Source organism: Fulmarus glacialis, unplaced genomic scaffold (genome assembly GCF_000690835.1).
Source record: "Fulmarus glacialis isolate BGI_N327 unplaced genomic scaffold, ASM69083v1 scaffold228, whole genome shotgun sequence".
Classification (NCBI taxonomy): domain Eukaryota; kingdom Metazoa; phylum Chordata; class Aves; order Procellariiformes; family Procellariidae; genus Fulmarus; species Fulmarus glacialis.
The window spans coordinates 85,987-113,663 of NW_009228724.1; the positions used below are offsets into that span (position 1 = coordinate 85,987).

At 35.7% G+C, this 27,677-nt stretch overlaps 1 protein-coding gene across 1 annotated transcript in view; it reads right to left on the reverse strand.

Annotated features, from left to right (window-relative positions):
• The window catches only part of LOC104080973 (receptor-type tyrosine-protein phosphatase delta-like), a gene marked incomplete at its 5' end in the record, with an annotated part of 132,459 nt that overhangs the window by 66,838 nt on the left and 37,944 nt on the right, over positions 1–27,677 (reverse strand). Inside the window, 4 exon segments of the mRNA XM_009583548.1 lie at positions 4,832–4,929; positions 14,108–14,220; positions 22,901–23,061; positions 25,704–25,913. Coding sequence (XP_009581843.1) covers positions 4,832–4,929; positions 14,108–14,220; positions 22,901–23,061; positions 25,704–25,913 — 582 coding nt within the window.

Consider the following 27,677-nt stretch of genomic DNA (forward strand, 5'->3'; position numbering starts at 1 on the left):
ATAAATTCAGTAAATTGTCTTATCAGAAATCCTACCCACTGATACTGAAAAGCTACAATAAAACTTGTAATAGTACAGCAGTGTGGCACAGAGTCAAAATACATCTTCATCTTTTCCAACACCGAGCGTTAAAACAAAAGACCTGCTGTAATTTACAGAAAGAAGCCTGATGAGGAAAAACATTAACATTACATACAACTTCTCGTAACATTAGTTAATCAGTGCACACACACACGTACACAGTAAATCATACGATAACACATAGAGGTCGGTAGTGTAATTTTTGTGTTGAAGTGACAGGTTCTCACACAAAAATGGTATGAATCTGAATCTACTTCTTTAAGGGTGTGAAGCTATAACTATAGATCTTGAATAATAAATGTGAAACTGTTTTACACAAGACCCAGGAATCTGCTTTGGAGGAATAGATTTTCTGTTCTATGTTATAGGAGGAAATGACTTTACAAATACATCTAGTATATATTGCATAAAGTAGGCAGAACGTTACTGTTCTGATTCAGTCTATCTATCTCCCTGACCACGTTTTATTGTTAAATTCTGAAGCCTGAGTTAAGAAGGAGATACGATATAAAGGTCAGTTTCTTTTGAATATGGCTTTCTGTTTAGCAGTTGTCAAGTCCATATGGAGCCTTGCATTACATAAAAATCCCACTGAAATTGCCAAAGTCAGCAAAAGCTTCATGATAATCAGTTGAGGTCAAAACCTTGTCTTTAAATTAGGCAATACAAAAGAACTATGTGACATGAAGGATATGTCATGTTAACAAGGTAAACCAACATTTTGCTAAGGCTTGGGGATTGCAAGCTAATAATAATTAATGAAGGATTATGAAAAACGTATTTTGAAGTAGAAATGAACTATTGGGAAAAGGACATAGCAATATCTATGCTAAAACTACAAAACCAGTTTATGGAACAGGTGAATTATAAGTTTATTTAAATCTTGCAGTAGTCATAATCTTTAAGGCTTGGCCCTTGTTCTCCCATGAAATCTGATATTCAAGGTAAAGTTGTGAGAGAAGTATAATGATAGAAGTCTCCACTGTTCTCATGATCATCCCCTGTAAGAGCTGGGGTAAGAGAAGCCCTGAAGAAGACACTATGAAATAGTTTCTGAAGACTTGTAGAAGTAGTAATATACTCTTTTTACCACATCATAGCAATGAAGGAGTTCTACTTTTTTCTTTTTTTTTTTTTTTTCCTGAGAATATCTAGTTTATACTATGCATATTGTTACTTACTTTTTTGTAATAGCTACTTTCCCAACTTGCCACATTACCCTGGACGTTCCTTTCAGAACCAGAGTGCAGAGGGATGCAGTTTGGACTTATTATTTCTTTAATGGCAATTTCAGTTTCTTTCTCAACTAGATTTCACACAGCACAGAAAGGAACATATTCTCAGGGGAAAAAAAAAAAACAACAAACCCAAAACACCAAAAAAACCACCCCTGTTTGGGAAGCTTTATGACAGATGGATGGAGAATAATGGGTTGAGTTTGGGATTATTTGAAGAAAGTAATCCTGTCCTCTCTCATGGTCCAGGTCTACAAAGAAGTTTTCCTTCCCCTTCCCTAGGAGGGTGCAAGAAAGTTAGGGGGGTTTCAACAGAAAATGATGCTAGAGAGTATAAATCAGCAGAGGAGACAGCATGTAGATGTGTGCCCTCTGTGAGGGAGATTTTTTGTCTCTTTTGGAAGTAGTGAAGAGACGGGGAGGTTTCTGTCTGTCTGAAGAGAAAGTGGGAACAGGCAAGGAAGCAATACTCTTCTAAAAGGAGAAAAACAAACTTGTATGCAATTTTGATCAGAAATTCTGATCAAAAGGCAGTGGATGGAAGAGGAGCAAGGATGGAACAGGAGCAAGCATTCAAATATTTCTGAAGAGCTGAAAAGGGTGCATATAATATGAAAAGATGTGTTTGAGTTGTGAAACAAGTAATTCTTCTGAAGTGGCAACTAAAGTAGGGTGTGCTAAAAAGTGATTAAAACACTAACCTCCTGAAAGAAATTCTACAAGCTGGATGAGAAGTCAGTGTTTATCAGGAAACTATATATATATATTTTATTTTATGGTATCACAAAGTTGTCATAACAGTTGTTGTATACTATCAGTCATCCATGCAATGTAAGAAATTCCATACAAAGTAAAATAAAATAATGGAATGACAACAAGGAAAGGGCATTATGAAAAAAAAAATCATCAGTGGTAACTGATGAAAAATGTTTGTTTCCCCAAAGAGGAATTAACTGGAGGACTTTATTACTAGCAATAAAGGTCAGTGGTTTCTTGCTGCATGTTACACCTTTAACTCTTGAAGATGAAAAATATCTCTTTTTCCTTCTGTGTCATCAGTTCAAATGTAATCTGAAGTGATAATAACTGAACTGTTACCATCTGTACGCATTTCTGCCTCAGAATTGGATAGTTGCTTTTAAGGCATATTAGTGAGGACTGCTGCTGAAAGAGAAGGTCCCAATCCCCGACCACAAATGTTCCCACCAGCTCCCTTGTGCTGGCACTAGTGCTCATGCAGCCATGTGGTGAGCTAGTTCAGGGAATTGATCCAACTGAAAACAGCAAAGAAAAATAAAACAATTAGTTTTCAGCTGAATCTATTTCCTGAGATAATCCTTGAACAGCTGCACATGCGCTAGTGCCAGGATTGGCACAAGAGAGACAACAGGAATGCACAGCCTGGGAGATGACTTACAGTGATCACCACACTGCAGCCTTAGTCCACTGCCTAGACTAGACCATGAAATCAAATAGCTGCTTTTAACTACTTCTGTTTCAAAATGGATGAACCTTGGACTAGATGGAAGCGAAGTGCTCTCTCTAAAGCTGGGATTTCAAAGATAAATATTGAACCCCCTTGGGCAAAGCAATGTGAATGAAGCTTGATGTTGACCTACAGTTGCCCACATTTTAATCTTGAATGTCTGACCACTCTGCCCCAGATGATATGTTTTGTTAAAAAAAACAAAAAAAAAGAATGTGAAAGCTGGGCTGTTTACACAGACTGGTAAAAAGTTCTGGAAGGACAGATACTAAGAATTTAATGATTTAATGTACCTTCACAATCTTGAGATTACGTTCTCAAGATGATTTTAATGATTTAAATAATAAAGGAAATATAAAGCACCAGAACTTTTAAGTTATATTACAGCATAAGAAGAACCATGCCATCTCCACAACATGTTAAAGACATAGTAAAGGTGTATTGTTTATTTTTATGGAAGTTATACTATGTTATATGACTTCTAATGACATTTTTAATTTATTAAATGGAATTTCCTATACAGATATTCCAAGGAATTTGCCCATAGTACAACAGGAAATGAGTGTCAAATTTGTACCAAATGTTAGCTTTTTTTATGGTGAACATTCTGTTACATACATTTCCCTGTCTGATTGTTTATATGCTACAATCTTTGTACTTAAGAACACAGGATTTACACACAAAAATGTGAGAAGATACTCACACATTTTTTGTGATTGCAACAATAAACAGCAATCCTGAGATGCTCTTCAAACAAATTTATTTCTTTGAATTGTTAAGACTATGTTTTCCTTTTGACATCTAATGAGATTATTTTTTAGAGCAGTCTTAAGGTCTTTCTGAACAGTGCGTTCAATTAAATAATAAGCAATTGTAGTTCTTTATCATAGTAATTAGTATTAATTTTTACCATTTTCTGTCAAGACTTTTTAAATACATTGGGAATTTACAGGATCTCTGTACCATGCTGTAACATGTACATGTTACTAGGGAACCAACATGTGAAAGTCTTCTTCAGTGTTTTTTATTGCATTGTCAGTGTTCATATGAATCTTCAGATGCAATGAATGTGCAGTCCCTGAAAAAATGAGAGTAACATGGGGTTTTACTCCACCATGCTAACAAAGTCTTGGGGAGTTTTAAGCAAGGATTAGTAACACAACAGACTATAAAGAAAATACTGTGTCAGTGATCCCTCTGGGAGCTGTTAATCCTTGGATTACTGACACAATCACCCATAGCTGCTCAAAAGAAACATTCTTTTTCTGATGGTTCAGTGCGTACTTTATCCACAGATTTTTGACATAGGCCATATTGGCATTGAAAAAACAGCTATAATTTACTATGTTTAACGGGCTATCGAAGTCCCTTTAGCCATAAATTACTGACATGAGAGGCTGTTACTCTCCACAGTACCAATGCATGTCTGGGTATATCCTTGGATTACTGACAAGTAATGATTGCTCTCTTCCAATTAAATTCTTTCATGCTCTTATAGACCATCATTCACAGATTATCAATGTGGTATTATCGTCGGGAGGAAAATACAATGTCTTGAAACTGTTAAATTAGGAAAGACACTAGGCAATTGCAAGTTCTTTTAATCCATCCAAAATTAACACAGTGGACTGTAACTTCTCTGGAGCTTGTACTGTATGTGTCCTGTCAACATTACACAGGAGAATTTTTAAATAATCTAAGGATCTTTTAACTGCAGAATAGATGGATGTTTGTGTATATTAAAAACAGTAAGTGATGTATCATTCACACGTTACTTCAAGTATGCGCTCATGGAATCTGCCTGACACTTATCCTTATAAAAAGAGAACAGATTGTTACAATCAAAGGAAAGGAGCCACCTCACCAACATAGTCATTTTACACAGAGAACTTTTTTTATCATGGTTTTAATATCATACAAAACTGGCACCATCAGGGTAGATACATATCAGAGAAGTCTAGGGAACAGAAAGCATGACATTTTAAACAATAATGAGATAAGTGAATAATAAGAAAGTGGGGAAAATTACCTCATACTCCTGTGAGAACTTCAAATTGTCATTTGCTTTCAACCTATCAATGTGATCTGCAAGTTCCAAGATAGGTATTGGGGGATGACTGGCCATACCTGTTGAACAAGAAAGAACAGAATTTAAAGTAAACTACAGTGATGGCATTGCTCTAAAATTTAGAAAATGCAGTAGTTAGAATGGCTAGAAATGTGTAAGTAGTAAAGATGTCATATGTGAGAGAAGCAGGCAAATAGTTTGGTTACTCAAAGCAGGACATGCTCTGGATAGATGAGCTCTGAAGCCAAATTAAAAGAAGTCACCAAGCATATTCCCAAAGCTAACATTCCTAGTGTAGAGGAAAGAGTTACTGTGATATGAGTCAATGACGTTAGCTAGGCATGGAAAAATGAGACAGTTAGACCGGATGTTGACCTCTGCTTTAAGTAATGACTCTTAATGTCATTTCAAACTCCTTCTCCTGCACTGCGTGAAATGGAAACTCCATTGAACTAGATGAGGAAAGGTGAGCTGAGAAACAGACACTGAAAGAGCCCTAAAGGGGAAAGAATAGTGTTTTGACAGAAAACAAAGTGACTTATGCATAATCAACAAAAATGAACTTGAAGAATGAAGGTTACTGAGGTAACCAGAGATACCTGAACCTGCAAAAGAAATGGTAAAAACCAAAGAAACCTCAAACCAACATAAAACTAATTTATAAAATAAATTATAAAGAATGAAATGGGTAGTTTGAGGATTATTAATAATGCATCAGGGTCTAGAAGACTGACTACATATTCTGACTACATTAGAAATACTTAAATATTTTATGAAATTTTGAGGTGACTGACATTCACATGCAACTATGAATGACTAGAATAACATGCACCATTGCTTTTAGACAACAGTCACTGAAGACAACATTGGACATCAGACAATTAGAACTTCAAAAATGTTTTCACTAGTAGCAGATTGTAGAGGCAGGGGTTGTACAGTTTGGCTGAACACACATACTGACTGCACTAGTACCTTAAAATATGCTTAATCTGAAACCCCATTTATCAACCCCCAAAAGTACCTACAATCTACTTCAGGTGTAAACATCTTTGTCCGCTGATTGAAGATACTGAGTCAAAAAGAATAATAAGAAAAGCTGGGAATCAGAGATAGAGATGGGTATGGAAGGGAGTATAGGGACAGCAAGGCAAAAGAAAGACATAAAAGATGTGGGGTCAACTAGAACAATCTGCCAGCTGAAGATCTGCCAGGCAAAAATTTGTGAACATTTGTTTCACGCTATTAGTCTTCATGACCCTCTCCAAAATGCTTACATTCTTCTCTTCATGTTTATACTACCACACCTAAAATGAAAGTGAGTTTTCAATTGCTTGTGGGAAGAAATCAGAGCTGGCTAGAAAAATTAAGCTAGTGAACCCCAGGATCTCTTGAAATTACAAAGGGAGAACAGTGATGAGTCTAGGGGGCTCAAGCTGGAAGCCATGTTGCACAATGCAGTTTGCTTTGTCACCGTGAATATTAAGAGCATGCCTAAGACAGTTGCATTTCCTGTAAACGTAGCTGAAAATGACCATGTGGTTACAACACAGTCACATTATAGCATGTTTTTCTTTTTTCTTTTTTTCTTGTTTTCTTTTTGGTTCTTAGACATTTCAGGTATCATACTGGAGTCCAAAATAATGTTCAGCAGCACTGGCCCTAATTCTTCTGACCCTATACATATATTTATGTATTACCTTCATAGCACATCTGTGATGGTGAGACATTATTTAAAGTAGATAATAAGGCAAGCTGTCGGTCAACTAACAAAGCAGAATATTCAGATATAATGGGGACATTTATAAATTTCAATTAACAAATTAGTCTGTAAGTACTAATTTATTTGAATCAGTTCTGGGTGTCTCCCATTTTCTTAGAAATTTCACTTAATAGAACTTTGCTATTCTCAAAATGAGTGTGGGTGACAGTCATCTAATAATTACACTGATTGATCCAGATCAAGCACCCCTATGGAAAATATGTGAGTGAAAAGGCACAGAAGAACTCTAGATTGATCCAGAAATGGAGGTGGACTGATGTACATCTAAAACAGTGCTTGAACAGAGAAAATAATAGAGACAAAGATGTTTAGACCTTTTCGAGCGAATCGTGGGAGAGAGTTATTATCATATAAGGACTGAGTGGTAGTTTGGCTAGAGAGGGAGGACACAGAGCCAATCAGGGAGGCGTAGGGGACTGAATTACTGCTCAAAGCTGTAAAAAGTAAAAGCCAATCGGAAATGGGAAACAAATTAGTAACAGCAGTAGACCATCATAATCAATCAATCTCGTACATACAGGCAGTTCAGACATGCACAAAACAGCGTCTGGAAACTCAGATAAGAAGATGTCTAAAGGTCCAGTTACCCTACTGTAAACATAAAGGACATAAAACCAAAGGAATGAGACTTGTTCATTACATGATGAACCTGACCAAATCACCAGCATCATGAACACAAATCTCAATAATTAGCTTACTGTGAAGGAATTATTTTTTTATAGATGCTGAGCATCCATTCTTTTTAAAACTATTTTTGTTTATATGCTCCTCTGTATGCCATTTGACATTCCTACAGGGAGATTTCATATTAAACACTTTGTGCAAAATGAAACTTGACATAAAACTTTCTTTTCTAAGGAAAAAAAGGAACTACTTACAGCTTCAGAAACTGGCCAATTTTGACTGCATATAACCCCTTTCCCACACCTCATTTTAGGCACTTACACTTGGACAATTATTAACTTCCTTCAAATAATATTTTGTAGTTAACTTATGAAATGAAGTAATTGCATTTGGTATATTTTCATCTTTTAAATATATAAAATGTGCTCTACTGAGATGATAAAAGTAGCTACTTTTAAAAAGAATTGCTGAAGGACTTTTGTTATGTAATCAGTCTATGAATCATAACAAGCATCACGACAGAATATGCTATGAATGAACATTTTAGGATCTCATCATATCTCACGCAAAAGCATGAGGCTCCTACTGAACTTAACATGAGTTGCATGTGAACAGCAGGTGTAGAACTTGACTCAAAAACCCACCCAAAATACAGCTAAACACACTTATTTTTGTGACTACAAATAAGAAAATACACTTATTTGCTGACACACCTCCACATCAATCAACATATGCTATGAAAACACAAAAAATTAAAGACAAAATACAGCTAAATTACAGCAGATCCTGTGACATGCTAGAAAGTCAAAAGAAACACCATGCTGAAAACATGCTTTCAAACTTTCTTTAAAATAAGAAAATAAAGAGATAAAAGCACTTAAAAACTCAAACAGAAAAAAAAATCAAAAACCGACATGCAAAAAACAGCTGAAATTGTATCCATAAGAAGCTTTTATTTCCAGATTTGGTAGAAGATTGCCGAATGTGATTGATCTTATGCAGCCCAGTAGTAATCCCTCCACATGAATTAAATGAGAATGTATGGTTTAATTACAGTGTAGAATTATCTTCTGGTTAATCTGTGGTAAATACATGACTAAGGAACATGGGATACCATATGTGCTACAATTTCAAGGAAAAACTGAGAGCAAGGTCAGAATTCATCTACATAGTAACAGACATTAAACTTGTTAAGTACACTCCTTTACCCCACTGAAACAAGTGGGTATTTTTGCTTTGTCATTAGTGCGTTAAATTACGGTTTTGGATGTTGTCAGGGTTTTATGATAAGGGCTTTTAAAAACATTTAAAAACCACACATTTATTTACAAATTTAGACCTGTAGGTTGACATGCCCAGAATAAACAAGAAGAAAGTTAAAAGTTAAACAAAGTGCATAGCTGCTTGCATACAGACTACAATCTAGAAGAACTGAAAATGTGACGTTATTTTCACAGAAATTTATGAAATGAGTTGTATTTCAGATCCACAGTGAATTAATACTCTGTGATTTAAAAAAATCATTTATTACAACCTCGTTTTTATTTAGTAACACAGAATACCACACACCAATTTATGTTGATTAAGATGTTGTCCCTTTGTAGAAAAAGGAAGGAATCAGTAACAGTGGTTACTGTTACTGATACTTACCCTTATCAAAAAGGTAGAAAGAAATACATATTTAAAATTTGGACATGAAAAATGGACAAAATGAAAGATGACGCTGATTCAGGAAGAATTTGGCATCCATGAAATTTAGCAAGGATGCCTTTAATATATTTGACAAAAAAATTACAGTTACTTTAAAATTTCTTTTTCATACAGTTAGAGCTAAGCCAGAAAGCGATCTTACATCTCATGTACAAAGCTAAAATTTACAAGATTAGCTCTAGAGAAATATGTCATTCTGCAAAAGCTATTCTAAAATAGTTACCAATGTGCATATAATATTGCAAAATGAAATTACTTTTATTCAGGAAGAATTTATGTTCTTCAAAACTAGATTAATTATTCACGAATGAAAGTAACTTTTGTTCTGTATCAAAGACTTAGCTCTACCAAGCAGCCCTAGGGGCTCTGTAGCCTCATGGCAGAAGCCCCAGCTCTGAGTGAGGTGTAAAAGCCGTCTACATTGAGAAAAGTTTTCAGACCCTGATCTAAAATTGTTCAATCCAATAACATGTTGCAAAATATTGGCTAAAATCCAGAACAAAAAAAAAATTATTCTTGTGAGGAGCAGAACTTTTAACTCCATCTCCCAGCTAAGCAGATTTTGATTGCCTCTAGGTTTGAAAGTAACCAAGTGGGATATCAGAGAAGTGCCATTTACACTCTGAAGCCTATACCTCTTTTAGGTGCCTAAATCCTTCATGTGAGTCAAGTTCACATGAAGAGCTGTATGTAGGATCGCTCACTGTGAGAAAGCTATTCCAGCCTGTTTTTGCCGTGGAGACAAACCACAGTACTTCCTTCAGCATTGTCATGATTCTCATAAACAGAAATTCTGTGGATAAACCAAAGGAAGAAATTTCCTGCTACCTTGCAAAGCAGGTGACTAAATCCAGACATAGCTTTTTCCACTTTTGTTATTTGCACCTTTTTTCCTCTGGACCAGTTTTACCCTTTTTCTGCCTTATCTTGGAAATAAGTTAGTAGAACTTCCTCAGGAACTCAGGGCACAAGTGTTCTGTGAGCACTTACTTATCTAACAAAAAAGGCAGAGTCTTTAATTCAGAGCTGTAATAATTCTATTTATTTTTCTTGTATTTCAAAGCATCTTATTTAGTTTGTAAGAGATAATGAGATAATTGTTTAATTGGCACCCAATTACACAAATTACTTATAAGTGTGACACATTTTATACTTAAATGAGGGAAAAAAACAATCACTTTTGAGTCATGACTCAATTTAGTTCTTTGGCTGATTGGCAGATTGAAGTCTTTGCCTGAGCCTTGGGTCTCTCAAAACCCACTCAAACCACTTAACATTAGTTATTTTCCTCTATGCAAAACCGGGCTTCCTCATTTGATAAAACCTTTTGTGAGGGCTTAATTATTACCTCTTCCGTACCTTTAGTCTCCCATGTGGCACAGAGACTTCTAAAATTTGCGCACCAGGTTAATGATTTTAATCCCGTATTTCATAGGAAATTTGTAGAATGGGAAGAATGTGACTGACTTTTCCTTAGCTACTCCAGTTCTGGAAGAATAACAGACTTATAGATGAAATCCTATATGTTACTGAGAGATTGGGTATTTTCACGCTTACTCAAAGAAAACTTGGCACAGCTGTGACCCACTCACTGGTATATGGGCTTATCTAACAAATACACATTTCTGGATAACACATATGGACGTGGGATCTTGTTTTCAGATGTAGAACTGTGGGCTATTCCAAATGTCAAGATAAAATGTCAAATTTATCTGTGGAGTTACGCCATCCAGTGAGGAGTGAAGCCAGAGATGAATTTGATCCTTCTTGGACAAGGTAAAATAGGAAACCCCTTAGGTAAATACTAGATTAGTGAAGAATGAAGTTTTGTTTTGACAGGACAAGAAAAAGTGAAAGGAAAGCAAGACATTTGTGGTGCTGGTAGTTTAGACTGTGGATTTTTACGACATCTTCATGCTGAATTGACAATTTTACGACAAGTACAACATAATTGTGCCTAAATCATTGCCTAAATATCACCAAAGATGAAATATTGCTTTCCCATAATTTCTTTCAAAAAGTTATGCCTAACCACCTGTATTTTGTACTTGTGGTTATAAATTCAAATTTACCACAACAAAGTTTTTGTTTTCAAATTATTTTGATCGTTATATCTGATCAGACTTTTCCTTACATAAAGTATATAATTGCTAGCGTTTTTGGAAAGAGGCTGTTTAGAAATCTTTTAAAGTATTAAAGTTTATGAAACCCCAGAATTTTATAGGAGTGTCTCATTCACCTCTCCCAGTGAAAACTGGAAATCTGGATATGCCAACAGAATTTAAAATTTTCTTCTCTAACACTTCTTCACATTATGGATTTTTGTTTCCCCTCTCACTGGAAGCAACTCGTGTGCCTGGAAAGCTCCAAGCAAACTGTGGATGCTTTCATAATCTAAATAAATAAATTATTATAATAATGATGTGAAATCATCTATCCTGATGCAGTTGTACTGACTTGGCATACACTGATTATTAAAGTACATTCACCAGTCTGTCATTTATTTTATCTGTGGGCAATGTTCAGAAATGGTAACATCTTACAGAGTAGAGAAGGTCATCGTATGAGGGTCAGTAAAAGAAACCCAAACACATAACCACGTCAGCCCCAATCCCTTCTCTCAGCTGCCCGCTTTGCCCCAGCAGTACCCTGCCGCCTATTTCTGCTACCTGGTAGAAAATAAAAAACATACATCTGAGAGTGAAAGAACAACAAAAACAACAAAACTGTTACCCTGAATGTACAGCCTTTCTGTAGTTTCTCTACATTTGTACTGAAAAGCTTTGTCTTGCATTTTATTTAACGGTGTGTTATTGTGTGGAGTTGGATACACATTCCAGCAGGATCTAAATATCTAAGTTAAATTCAGCCAGATTTTAATGAAATGGTAGCCCTAATTGAAGTTAATGTGAGTTAAGTGAGGTTCTGCTTTTACTGGCACAAGAACTGTACTTTGACTTCACTGGGGCTAAGATTACATACTAGGAACATGTTAATTAGCAAGTGTTACACAGCAAGACAAATCTCCTGGGGTAGGAATTTTCTCCTTGATACTTGGTTGCATGCTGAGTAACATAATGGCCTGACCTGTGCCTAGGGGTCTTAGGTGGTACAATAGTAGGAAAAAAGATCGCAATTTGATTTCTGTACTATATTTTTAATAACGATTTTAATCCCCCATTTTGTGAAAAGGTTTACAGCAAAGAAAAAGACGACGTAGTAGAAATGGATTGTAGATGTTCTGCTCAACTAGCTTCACAGAAATCTGCAAACTTCCCAGATAAACTATAGCCCTGCAAGGAAACTTCCACACTTCCACTCCTCTCCAGTTCTTTTCAGATCAATAAGGTGGAATTACAGTGTCTACAAGGGCCACAAATTCTGGCATTTCTTAATAACTTTACATTTTAAATGTAAATTTAGAATTAATTACAGTAAATTAAATTCAAATGTAAAGTTGTTAAGACTTGGCAGCATTTTTTTTCTGCCCACATTTTATTTTAATTTATGATGAATACTAAATTGATAGGTAAGACTCCACATCTAAATACATGGACAGCAGAAAATTATGCTTATATACCTAGTTATTAAGCCATCCACTCTACTCAGTATATATCTGTAAGACAGACAATGACTTGTTTTAGGCATAAACTAAACTCTAAGAACTGTAATTTTTCTTTTTATGTTTCAAAGACTTGTATGTATACTTCTATCTCTGTAACAACCTTTAAAACTTTGTATGAAAGTGCTGGATAACATATGAAACCTTTGCTCAGTAAGGATGACTCTACATTAATATTGCAGTCTCAGAAGCACAACTGTGAATCAAAACTTTCAATCATTTCCATTTACTGTACTTAGGTTCATATTGTAGAGAGGTCCCAGAGCATGTCAACAAGATTCCCATATTCAAATGAAACTAAACTAGAAGATGCACTCCTAAAACACACCTAATTTGCCCCAGCTGCTAAAGAGCATTCAGAGTACTGGAACAGACTAAAAAAGCAAGGCTGGGGTAAAACTCAAGCCTCCAGACTCTTTCCTTTCTACCTCTGCCATATGCATGCAGTGTGGATGTTGTGTCTTTAGCCCCAAATTCATTGTTTTGCAGATCCACTCCTGCTGGGGCAACACTATCTTAATATAGGCACTGTTTAGAAGATCAGAAATGAGATTTGCAAGTTCAGTTAACCCTTGTGTAATATTTAGTATGTTAGCTTCTGCAGCTAATCTCTCAACTTCTCAAGTACTTAACTTCCTGCTTTTATAAGCTTAAATTCTTTTTTTTTCTACTTAATGTAATAAATTTGACAAACACAAGGCTCAGGAAGATTCAGTACGTAATTAGCATCAGACCGGGACTGTGTGCAATCATAGTGTAATAGAAAACAAGTTTACTGTAATATATCATGATCAAAATGAAGCCAATTAAAAAAAAAAAAAACACTCATAAAAAGGTGGTAAAAAAATCAATACTATTTTAAGTATTTCTCTCTGGATGTTTCTTGACTATCAAACCAAACAGCTTTAAGAAAACAATGCTTAATAAATAAAACAAGTAAATAAAATATTTGGGAGTGTGTTGCTTCTACCTTCAGAACTACTGACTTCTTAATATCCTCTTTGACCCTATCATATAGCCTGATTTTAAAAGACAAGACCATTTCTCTAGTTAGTATTTCTTTTCTGTATTGTACATTTGCAATGCAGTGAAACTTCCAATGATGTTAATGGGTTACCTGATAATGCAGTAGATAAGAGGAAAGCTTATTTACAAAGAAGCAGCTGTAAGAATATCGTTCATAAATAGAGGGATGTACATTTCCCAATAATCTTTTCTAGCATTGTTAGGTTTAACTTGGAATTTTAGCACATAAACCACATCCATACAACATATGTTACTTTGTGGTCTTCTTTACAGAACTTTTTTTTTTTTTTCATGCAGGACTTTTCTTTAAATAAACAAATTACAGAATTCCAAAACTAACAAAGAAATACATTGTGCAAAAACTCATAAGCAATCAAAATATATTTTTCTAAGCAACCAGTCTCTCTGTCCTGTAACAGCACCACTGATCAGCTTGTGATCACAGACCTCTCAGTGAGGTATTACTATCTCTTACCCGGAGTTTGAAAATTAAGGCGTCGCAGCTCCACTGGGTCTGTGGGATGGTGAGAGGGGACCTCCTTGCTGTTGGGTATGCTGCTCTTTCTAGAATCAGATTCAGCCCTCTTCCTGCATGGAGAAGGTGAATACATGTAAACATAAGATCAGGGTGTTAGCTTGACAAATAAAGGTGCCTGAGTGTTTAATCATCATATTTTAAAGGTGAGACGCTTATTTCTGAAAAAGTATTTGATCCAGTGCAAAGTTAAAATAATTATGCATGGTGGGTAGGGCAGCTAAAATTTGCAATGGCAAAATGAATCTAAATATAGTAATGTCAAAGGGAAAATAACCACATTCTGCCCTAGACTGATCCTCTAGATCACCATTCTAGGCACCCGAATAGTTAACTATTGACAACACGAAACTTACAAAAATTCACACTATCTCCATTTTAAAAGCTAGCTAGCTATATCTTTATTAAAAAGTAGCCAACACTTGAGCATCTAATTAAAAACGAACACGCCAAGTTATTATCATTGAATACTTCATATTTTACAACCAGAGCTCTGCATTGCTTATAAAAAATAACCTGCGTTCTTTGGGTACTTTCAATATGACAGAGAACAGGACAGAAGACACCTATCCCAGAAGACACCTATTCCTTTCACTTTCTAGGAACTAAGAATCTGCTCTGTTGCCTCTCATCTCTGTAAGAGCTGCACTACACAGTCTTCATGCATCTGATCACACCTACATATTCAAGGCTCAGATTCTGTATGAATGTTTCGGACCAAATTAAGACTTTCACTGCAATTATACTACTCCTGTCAATCTGTCCAAAACAAGCTGGGAAGGAAGGAAAGCAGGAAAGAAGGAAAGAAATAAAGAAAGAAAGAAAGAAAGAAGGAAAGAAGGAAATACATAAATAAATAAATAAAGAAGGAAAGAAGGAAAGAAAGAAAAAGAAAAAAGAAGGAAAGAAGGAAAGAAGGAAAGAAAGAAAGAAAGAAAAAAGAGAGAAAGAGAGAAAGAGAGAGAGAGAAAGAAGAAAGAAAAAGAAAGAAAAAGAAAAAAGAATGAGAGAAAGAAAGAAAGAAAAAGAGAGAGAGAAAGAAAGAAAGAAAAAGAGAGAGAAAGAAAGAAAGACAAAAGAAAGAAGGAAGGAGGAAAAGAAAGAAAGAAAAAAGAGGAAAAGAAAGAAAGAAAAAAGAGAAAAAGAAAGAAACAGAGAGAGAAAGAGAGAAAAAGAGAAAAGGAGAGGGAGAGAAAGAGAGAAGGAAAGAAGGAAAGAAAGAAAGAAAGAAGAAAGAAAAGAAGGAAGGAAGGAAGAAAGGAAGAAAGACAAAAAGAGAAAGAGATAAAGAAAGAAAGAAAAGGGAAGAAAGAGAGAAAAAGAGAAAAAGAATGAAAGGAAGAAAGAAAGAAAGGAAGAGAAACAAAGAAAGGAAGGAGGGAAGGAAGAAAGAAAGAAGGAGAGAAAGAAAGAGAGAGAGAGAAGGAAAGTGAGAAAAAGCACAAAAGAGAGAAAGAGAGAGAGAAAGAGAGAAACAGAGAAAAAGAGAAAGAAAGAAACTTGTCAATGCTTCCCTTTCTCTAGAGAGAAGCAGAGTCCACGTGACTGCTTTGGTAAAACGGACTCCCATCGTTTGAGAGTACCATTTTCTGATGCAAAACATGGAGAACTATGTTACATGAAGAATATCTACCACTCTGCATTTTCATTCAGGAATCTGGAAATTTAATGCTTTAATTTGAAGTGGAATCCTTCTTCACTGGTCGTCTGTGAGTTCCTGAATGAAAATGCAAACTGGTTGATATTCTTCATGTAATATAAAATGAAGACGCAAACAGCAGCAAAGAGTTACTTTGCGAAAACAAGACTGAGATGATTTTAAAGTTTACGATAGCAAAATCTTTTCCAGGTGTTCAATATTTTACCACTATAGTTGCTTTTTTTTTTTCTTTCTTTTTTTCTAATTTACTCACAATGTGACAATGCTAAATCTGTTATTATTCTGCTGGGCTCCCCTTTTAAAAATGCTCCAATTGGCTTCTTGCTGTTCTTGAAATGATGAACACCTGGTGGCATTCATGAAAGGTGCATACAGCAAGATTTCAAAGACTATGCAAAGAAATCAAACAGCAGCATCACTGCAGGAATTATTTGAAAGTTAGTAGTCCTATGATTTCAGAGGGAGGGGAAAAAAAAAAGTTTTGCTGCAAGAATATTCCATCTGTTCTCTGGTAAATACCTTAACACGTGTATTAACTTCTCTTTAGTGAAGCGAAGAAGATTTAAATCTGATTCTTCTGTTTTTACTCTTTTTTAAAAAAATTATTATGGAGAAGCTTAGTTGAAATTCCTTTTTTACTTTTGACTCTGACTATCTCAAACTGCTACTACAGTAGCATAATGCCCTAATGTTCTTAAGTAAAGGCGTGTGATGCAGCTTTCAAGAAGTATTTTTATCTATATTTCCTTCTCCTGAAGTCTAGAGATCAGTGGAACTGTCCAGAGACAAGCTTCATCTATTTTTTTTCCACTTGCAAGTCAGTATGGGGCAGCACAACTTCATATTAATCTACTAGAAGCACTAAAATCTCTTCTAATCACATATCTGAATATTTTGAATACTTATAGAACAATACAATGGTTTATTATTTATTATTATTCTCAGGATAATTCTGGCTTTTTTGTATCTTTCCAGACTATACAAGACATCACAATTCTTTCAGATTATGCAATGGTTTTGAGAAAGGTGGAAAAAAATCCACGAAGGACAAATGAGATCACCATATCATTTTCACTTGTAGAACTGTAAGTCAGCACCGAGTTTATGTGTATGGAACATTATGGAGATTTATTGCAGCTAACCCTTCCACCACAACCATGCATTCCTTCAACAGCTTTGGTTATAGCAAAGAACCACTGTTTTAACTTCATTAAAACACAAATAAAACCATTTACACATTGTATAGCTGTGTTGTCTCTTGAAAATGTACCTCATGGAGACACAAAAAAGGCAGTGAAACTTGGCTGCATATGTTACATTACTTTTCAGTGCTGTAAACAACATAACAAATCTTTTAGTTGCCTTCGTATTGATAGATTACTGTCTACAGTCACTTAGATTGACAGATGCTTTGTCTTAGATCATTATCATGGTAACTTTTTTTTTCTCTTTTTTTCTCCTTTTCTGGATTAAACAATGAGTGATTACTTTTCACTTCTCACCTGTCAGGTTTACTGCTCCATTTTAACGCAGCAAAGAGGGGAGAAAAGGTGAAATGTTAGTTGACCAGCAGCAAAGAGGTAAGCACGACAACAGGAGATGTAAGAAACATTGACTTTCAGTAAAGATATATAACTAAACCAAATCAGGAAATGACAGTTCATCAAAATATTTAATGCTTGGGAATCATAGAATGAATAAAGAACACAAGGTGAAGTCCAAAAAGAATCTTCTTCTGCTGAAAAAAACATCTCTTTTAGACATCATCTGCAAAGTGGTGCCACCTCAAATTTTAGCCAGTGAGATACTAGAGAATGGATGTTTAATTTGAGCTATCGAAGTGATGTTAACATTACATTGACAAATGACATCTCATTAGGATGTAGTTCCCTCTTACATTCTAGAGAGAAGAGAGATGAGAGGAGGGAGGAGAGGAAAGATGAAAGTGGAGAGCAAAGAAGAAAGGGAATGAGAGAAAGGGAGAAGAAGAGTGAAAGAAAGGCAAGCGAAGAACAAGGTTAAATACATGAGATACATAAGACTTGTACTAAATTTAAAAAAAAAAAAAAAAAAGAAAACTTTTAAAAGTATTTTACAAAACCAGGTAATAAGATGGCAAGAAAATTTTAACAGTATCCTGAAAAGTAAGGTAAGCATAAATCTTTCTCCAATGAAGTATTACACACCTTTTTAGATTTAGAAGGAATATCACATATTTGAGGTCTACAGTGATCTATACAGATCTGTAATGATCTATGATCTATAAAGATCAGCTAAACAGGGAAAATAATTTATTATCTCCCACAACAGGTTCTACTATACACACACTGTAAATACAGTGTTTGTCTATCTTTCTGTCTGTCTGTTTATCATAATAAATAGGGGTTCTACAAACTTTTAATAGCCTGGAGTCTGCAATGACCAGATTACTCGCATGTTATGAAAAAGTCTTTACAGAACCCTTCATCTTGACTTAAGATTCCCCCATTTTAATTTCTGTGCATTTTTTAACATCTGTTTTTTCCCTTGTAGGCATATTTCTTCTTACAGCTCACGATTCAGCAGATGACCTGCAGATCAAGGGAGGTGATTCTGCCCCTCTACTCCATGCTGGTGAAACCCCACCTGGAGTATTGTGTCCAGCTCTGGAGTCCTCAGCACAAGAAAGACATGGACCTGTTGGAGCAGGTCCAGAGGAGGGCCACAAAAATGGCCCATTCAGGGGGATGGAACGCCTCTCCTATGAGGAAAGACTGAGAGAGTTGGGGTTGTTTAACCTGGAGAAGAGAAAGCTCCAGGGAGACCTTATTGTGGCCTTTCAATACTCAAAGGGGGCTTACAAGAAAGATGGGGACAAACTTTTTAGTAGGGCCTGTTGTGATAGGACAAGTGGTAATGGTTTTAAACTAAAAGAGGGTAGATTCAGACTAGATATAAGGAAGAAATTTTTTACGACAAGAGTGGTGAAACATGGGAACGGTTTGCCCAGAGAGGTGGTAGATGCCTCATCCCTGGAAACATTCAAGGTCAGGTTGGATGGGGCTCTGAGCAATCTGATCTAGTTGAAGATGTCCCTGCTTCTTGCACGGAGGTTGAACTACATGACCTTTAAAGGTCCCTTCCAACCCAAACTATTCTATGATTCTATGACTCTATGATTCTATGAGTCTATGATTAAGAGTGCCAAAGTTAACTGTGTTTAAAAGATTCAAGCTTAGGCTTCTGTCTTCTGAACCAAATAAAAAAGCTGCACTTTATAAAAGCAAACAACACAAAGTCAAGATGGCTTTAGTTTATTTTCCCTAAAAAACTACAAATGGAAAACCACTCCACAAACAAACCTGACTCTAGAAAGATCTAGAATGAGGAGTATTTTGCTCTTCATCAGCGAAAGGCCGGAATTAGAGAATTTGTGATTTCTTAAAAACTAGGAGGAATAGCCACATAAATTCATATGTTAAAAAAAAAAAAATGGGATGAAAGGATTCTTCATGGGGACATGCACTTTCTTTCTAGTTTGTCAGTTTCTGAAATACACTGAATCATTTCTAGACCTCTTTAACATTCACTAACTGGGTTCCTAACCATCTGAATCTGTGTAACTGAACATGTATCACACATTCAAAAGCAAGTCGAAAGGATTTACTGTAGGTGTGCCTAAGCTGCAGGTTGTAGCAGGGTAGTGCTTTATCAAAAACATCTTGAGATATAAACTGCGACTCAAACAGCCCTCATAATGGTTAGGCATTGCCTCTAGGGGAGACAGCCTGCACCATCTTTATATGTAGGTAAATGTTTGCCTTTGTTTGAGATTTTGGATATAAATCCTACTACGCTGTATATTTCACTCCATGTTTGAACTAGCAAAAATTTCATTTTCTTAAGGGCAAGAATATGACCAAAAAGAAAGTGATGTTTACTTTATTTACTTGGATCCCTAAATTTGATTGTTTAGATTTAAGTCCAATAGATTAAAGATCTGCTCCAAAATAATTCTCTCCCTTCACTGTGACTGTAGGGTGGTATCATTGCTGCAATGACAGAACACTGAACTGGTCACTGGCCAAGTCACATCCATTTGTCAAGATATCAACTCCAGAAACACAGGAAATTCAACTGCAGCTCAGGAAAAAATCATTTTTACTTTGAGGATATTTGAACACTACAACAGGTTGCCCAGACAGACTGTGGAGTTTCCATTCTTGCGACATACTGAAACTTGCCTGGACAAGCCTTTGAGCAACCTACTGTAGCTGGCCATGCTCTGAGCAGGGCTGGGACGGGGAATCTCCAGAGGTGTGACCCTTTGGTTCTGTGAAATCTGTGAGCTCTTCTGTACACAGTACATTAATCGGACTCAATTGTGTTGGATATTATATTGCAGCTATATCTGATGACAACAAAGGATACTCGTCAGTATTTTCCCCATCTATTACTGTTAAGTACTAAGCTGCAATGACCTTTTGGCTATATTTTAATATGTGACCTAAAAATCTTTCTATGCAATATCTTTGCTTTCAGATTTTAAGAAGTGTAAATGCACAGGCAATAATCTTTATACAAATTGACCAACAAATAACAAAAGGGTCAAACATGCACTCCTAGTCTTTGGGACAGTTAAATATGCTTCACACCAGCCCACGCAACTTATCCACACTGTCTGTGGTAGTGTCTGTTTTAAAGGAAGGCAAGACTTCTCCCCTTAAAATGATTCTTTTAGAAACCGCAGTCATCTTTTCTCTATGACTGCAATGAAAATGTAAAAGTAATATTGTAAATCATGAGATTAGAGGTCCAAATTGTTCATAAAGTCTTCTATAGACAAAGGGAATTAAGCATAGTTGACCATTATTTGAGTTACTACCCTTCGCACTTCAAAAGACATGGTCATTTCCCAGTCGTCTTCTTCCCACTGCGCGTCCTTCAACATCATCTTCCCCTTTTTAATATTTTTCACAATTGTTTTCATGTATTAGGCAGATGTCCTCTATCCTTTGTTTTCTTCTCTCCTTATCACACCTGTTGCACTTATGCCCCAATATATTCCAGAAATACACTTATAAAATTTCCTGTAACCATGAAAATGTCTTGTTTTCCCCCTTTCTATTGCATGTTATTACCATGTCCAACTCCTGTAGCCACAGTATTCCCTTTAACAGAGTTAACTCAGAAATTAAATTTCACTGTTTTCTCAAAGCACTATGCTAAATATCCCTACTGTCCTGCCTGTTATTGCTGTTCTACAGATAGTAAAGCTATCAAACGCTAGCTGTTAGCTTGCATCCAGGTTGCATACTCTAGGGGGAAAAAAAAAAATCCCATTATATATTACTTTTTTTACACAAATGAAAATTTCACAGAGGACCACAAACTTGTAAAACTATAATCGTAATTTCTCGATGATAATTTGCCAAATCAGTGCAGTTTAACAATTTACATCTTCTAGCTGAAAATAGAAAAATAAAGAAATACATATGGACATTTACCTGAACAGTTCTAGCACCAGCAGTAAATAACGGACAGAAAATGTGTCCGCCGTTTTCAGTAAATGACAATCTCTTCACACTACTGATGAACAAATTTTACCTACTCATATTTGGAATATGCCTATGATTTTTTTGGTAATAGAATTGCAGGTTGTTTTTACGGTTCCATAAATGTAATCAATATTTCCAGAAGCAATTACACATCTGCTTTATATGCCATTGTTTGGATTTCTTTTGTAGTATGGGAGAAGTTTTACTTTTAATACTCCAAAATAACCAGAAGAAAGGAGTACATCACTTTTAGCACATCTCTAATGACCAGTTTTTGAAGTGACAGACAGACAGACACAAATATAAATTCACTGGTTATGAATCAATGAGATAGGCTGAGACAGAAGACACTAATAGAAACCTTCAGGAGATACAGTATCTGCAAGCAATACCGTGTATTATGCTACTGTATGATTACAGCCCTGAGGAACATTCTATAAATGTATATCTCTTTGGAATCCAAAGCTAAGGTTAACCCTAGACTGTTTTTTTACTGCTGAACAGAGAATTCTCTTTCCAAAACCTGAAGCCAGCTCTCTACATGCAACTTCAGAGGTATTTGACTGGAGACACTTAGGGTGGGAAGAGCATACGGAGTAGCAGAATTTAAATTCTGCAGGTGATAGCATCATAGCCATTAGTTTTAGAAGACATACTCCATTTAATGAAATTAATCCTAGTGCGCCCCCCCCCCCCAACAAGGTCACAGCATCTTTATAGTATTCCCCAGTTATACTTTATCCATATATTTGAAAAACGTATTAGGAACAAAATCTAAATATTATAATAAAATTTGTGTGTTTGATTCTTTGGTTTTTATTTATTATCTTGACCCCTGTGAACTCATTTACGTTGTAAAAGGCTGCTATGTATAAATTAAGGCATCATACACAGTTTTCATCTAGTATGTTGTAAGACAGAGGAAAGTCCTTTGTGTAATAGCAAACCTACATCTGTGTCATAGACAGTGAAAGAAGAATAAGTGAAGTTTGATCTCATTGCAAGATTAGTAGAAAACAGCTACAGATGTTTCTTTAATCTCTCAAATCAGAGCTTCAAATTCATATAGATACAGAGCCAAATTGAGGCCAACTGTCAAAAGTAAAAACTCAAATTACTTGAGTGGAGATGAAAATCATGTTTAACATCAAGCTGAATGTAACCCCTAATGTATTACTATTACACATCTAATAATAAGTTTTAAAAGTCAAATGTGCGAATTCCATACATATTTACATGCAAGCACATATTTTCTTCACAAACATATGCAAAGTGGAAAAAACATTTAAATGCAGAAATGTTAATAGAGTGTCATCAGCAGAAAAATGTACCCGCATACCTGTAATTACTGGAAACTTTCAATCAATCTACTAAAATTTCTGCAGTGTTCTGCAAACCATTAATAAATACAGAAATATCCTAAAGCAATGACAGTTACTACTGTAGTACAAAAAATATAGTGTGGAACAGTACTATAAAATGGCCAATCTATCAGAAAGTTACATACCTGGTAAGAAAATTAAAAGGTAAACTTACCTTTTATAAAGAAGTATAGCAATAACAATACAGATGATAAACACCACGGCAAGAACTGGTCCAACAACCCAAATTAAGCCTTCTTCCTCATCTGTAATTGGTTGGGGATCAAGATCCATCGAGACAACAGGATCAGAATACGGGCTGGTTGCATACATGGTCTGTACAAATAAAATAAATCTTACTTAATGATAAAGAAGTGCATTTAAAATATTAACTATCCTAGATCTAAAATAAATCTATACAAGATAATGATGCAATGAACATAGCAATGCGAAAATGCTATTTTTCTTCAGGTCAGGCAATATATAAACTTGCAAACTGAATGGTGTCTTGTTATTACTATCTTTATTTTGTGCTCCACATATTAGCAGTGATCGGCAGACAAATGAGGTAACACAGCCCTTCACAGAATGCTTTGCAACTAAAGCAGAGAATGAGAAAATGAATTATTAGGAAACTGAGGAATATAACCCATCAGTTACTCATTTTTGGGTTTTGTTTTAGTTTCATATTGGCTTAACACTGTTTCTTCCTGCAAGATATGAAAGGATATTTCTGAAAGAATGAGAGTACTACAGGGAAAAATAAAGGGGACTGAATGTAGAAGGTTCCTAGAAAAGGGTCCTATGGCAATAGTAGGGTGCATTTTGATCAGTCAAAAACTGTCTGACAAACAGAGTGTTCTTACAGAAGATGGAGACAACTTGAATTTAAGACTGAAAAACAGGGGAAGCCACCATAGAATACAAAGGGAAGCTAAATACTCAAAGTCTTTCTTACAGATGGAACTAGAATTATGAACTAACAGAGGCCATTGAAAATCTTTGCCTTACTGGATGGTGTAAAGCCAGCTGGCCTAAGATAAGACCTGTGATAAGAAAATAATAACTTTTTTAAATTCTGGTCTCACCTGAGATGTCTGATCTATGGCTGAGTGCAGAGTTAAAATTACAGACAGGAGAGGCTGAGGAGCCAGCCTGTTAAAATTGGATCATGTAAAGAACTCTGAGCTACAGTAAAGTCAGAAGTAGAGATGGTTTGTACTTATTTCTTGTCTCTGCTGGAGTGTCTCCACCAGCACTAAACTAGGATTTGAACTACTGCTCTTGCAAAGGACTTAAAAACTTGATTGAGCAGTACATCAGGAAAAAAAAAAGAATAAGATAACGAGGAGAAGAGATTAGTTTCCATTTACCATGTTTGCACTGTATTCTGAAAGATGCCCTAAGCCAGGAGAAGTGTTATCAAAGGAGACGTGTTTCTTTACACTTCATTTGGCCTCATTTTGGGCTCTGGGCTATGACAGTGTTTGGGTTTAAGGTTAGAGATAGGACTAGGACCGGCAAAGCTGAAGTACTTACACTAGCTGGTACTGAGCTAGTACCCATGCCAACAATGTCCAGTTATGTTTTACTAAACCTGGCACCAAATGTTTTGTAAGTCTGTGATTGCCATTCAGAAACTGGGGAGTCTTCATGTTCCATTCCTGAAACACCTGAACTGACAGGTTTTTTTCCCAGCTTCAGTATTCTTAAAAGATAGAAAAAAGCCCATTGCTACAGTAACAAACTCTTTGTATTTGGTGTCTTCCTTTGGAGCAGGCAGAAAAAATAACCTTAGGGTTATATGAAATGACCAATGCCCTAATTAATTCAAAAAAAAAAAGAAAAATAAACAGGACTTTGTATTAAAAAGATCAATTTTAGTACAGGTGAATTCTGACACGCAGATTTTTGGCCATCTAACTTTATAGCCAAAAGCTGTCTACTTTGTCCAGTTTGAATCTTTATGATGCAGCACCTTCAGAATTCTCTGCCTACTGTCAAGAAGTGAAAGGGGAACTTTTGATTTATGTTAGAGCTTCCAGGAGGCACTTACTTTATTTTCAAATAAAGCTATGTATCCAAAAGTATTCAGATTGAAACTACTTCCTCATTGTGTTTAAGTAGGCAAATTCTGTTGACATCAAGAAAGCAATTGTAAGGTTACACACTGGAAGCATTTGATTAGAATTCAGATTATTGGTGTAGTAATTTCAAGCGGTTGAGCCAGCAAATGTATCTGTCAGATTTAGGTACCAATTAGAAAGATACATGATAACTGTATGTTAAAATGTTAATGTGTATTGCAACTTCTTTCAACAGTCCCATTTCTGTCTTTTTTTTTTTTTTCCCCCTATATTACATGCAGTAGATTAACTCAAGCATAAAGGGACATAACTACAAGATAAATTACATAAAGAGGAATGACAGCTCATTATTTAGCTCACCTCAGGAATTTTCCTTATTATTGAATTATTTTCTAACTTTCTAACAATTCACTGATAAAGTTGTCAGGGAATGACTGTAATGAAAGAGGCTAGCTGTGCATGTCTCTGATTCAATGGATCGTTTCAAGAATCCTGTGTCTCCAACACCACTATTCAATGGTAGTATTAAGGCAAGAGAGGAACTCTTTTTTAAATACATTGAGAAAGATGCTGCTGTGAAGTTCATGCCTCAGAACCTGTGTCAATGATCTCAAATAGCAGAGCATGTAATTTGTGAAGGATCACAACACAGCTAATAAAAGGTGACCCTTAGGTTTCAGTTATACACAGAAGTAACACATAAAGATGCGAGCAAAATAGAAAAGTCAAGGAATTAATTGGAACTAAGCAAGGAAACACTCACTTTAGAGATGCTCTGAAACCTATTGTAAAAAAAAAAAATAGCTTTTGGGAAGTGGAGTAAGCATTGAAAAAATGTTTTCATGATTGTGGAAAGCTAATTTTGGGATTGAAAAACATTAACTAACTTACAGATTCTGAGTGCTCCATTACAGCCAACACAAAGAAGACATATTCTTGACCACTCTGCAGTTGCTTATTCTCAAAGCCACCGTAATGCTTCTTATCCCCCAACGTGAACTCCGTAGGAAGAACTTCAAAGTGAGCTGCAATATATGGCTTTAATTCAACTTCCCTCCCAAGACGAATGCTTCTGCGTTTCCTAGCTATCTCCTTAAGCAGCTTTAGAATGAAGGGAGGGGAAAGAGAGAGAAAGAGAAAGCAAGAACAGAAAGATAACTGTAAACAATTTTAATGTAAATTATTGACAATGTAATGAGAACATTTAATGCAGGACCAGGAACTACAAAAATACAATTTATCCACATTTCATGGTGCATGTCAGTATCACTAAATCAGTTCTTGCAAAGTCTTCTAATTTCTTGTCATCCTTGTTAAGATAAGATACTAGGTAGCAATTGCACTGCCCAGATTACAAACATAAAACAATTAGATCAATTCTCAGTGTCTGATATTGTTGTCTCTGAGAGGGCTGGGGGGGAAGCTAATAAAGCAACATATCTTCTCTGAGGACATACATGTACACACATCCTATTACACATCATATATATATATGTGTGTGTATATATATATATATATATGAAGTCAGGCATAGAATAGAATTATAGAATCATTTATGTTGGAAAAGACCCTTAAGATCATCGAATCCAACTGTTAACTTAACACTGCCAAGTCCACCACTAAACCATGTCCCTAAGCTCCACATCTACACCTCTTTTAAATACCCCCAGGAATGGTGACTCAACCACTTCCCTCAGCAGTCTGTTCCAATGCTTGACAAGCCTTTTGGTGAAGAAATTTTTCCTGATATCCAATCCAAACCTGCACTGACACAACTTGAGGCCATTTCCTCTTGTCCTATCACTTGTTACTTGGGAGAAGAGATCGACAGCCACCTCGCTACAACCTCCTTACCACTCTACAGAGAGCGATAAGGTCTCCGCTCAGCCTCCTCTTCTCCAGGCTAAACAGTCCCAATTCCCTCAGCCGCTCCTCATGAGACTTGTTCTCCAGACCCTTCACCAGCTTTGTTGCCCTTCTTTGGACATGCTCCAGCACCTCAATGTCTTTCTTTAGTGAGGGGCTCAAAACTGAACACAGTATTCAAGGTGCGGCCTCACTAGTGCCGAGTTCAAAGGGAGAATCACATTCCTAATGCAGAATAATATTTTCTCCCTCCCTATGAATATGCAAGGTACTTTCTTATCTCCTGTTTGATACAACAAAACTTAGTAAGTCATATGATGTAATTATTTAAAAACCAGGAAAAAAAAAACAAAATTGAAAAAAAAAAAATCCCAAGATTTGAAAATCAATTTATATTAACTATTTTTAACTTTTTCTGGTAACTCTGAAATACAGACAATTCAATACTAAGTAGCTATGAACAGCTTTTTTTTTTTTTTTTTTTTTTCTTTTTCTTCTCTCTCTCTCTCTAAATGAGGACTACCAAGCATTCTGGCAATATTAAATTCCTGAACATCTCAGGGAAAAGTGTGCTTTCCAACGTACTTCACAAACAGTAAAGGAAGTGCAGAAGAGTTTATAGGAGTGATTTGTAAACATATCTTCCATCCCAAACCTGAAATTGATGGCCATTTTATTTGTACAAAAGCACCAAAAGTCGTGTTCTTCATGGTTTGTACAACACGTGTGTACAACACAACAGATTGATGATAGGGATCAATAACAGGACCTATGTATCCTACAACAACTTTCCTACTGCTAGACTAGGAAAATATTATCTACCACCCTACCATACACAACCCACACTTCAGATTTTAACTGCCTAATCTGACTTTCTTTGTTTCATAAAATATTTCTTCTGATGAACAAAGCCAAAATTTACGTCAGCACATTTACGACAAAATTAGATGCTAGGCTCAAACTTGTAAATCCTATACTAACTAATGAAGGAACTTAAGC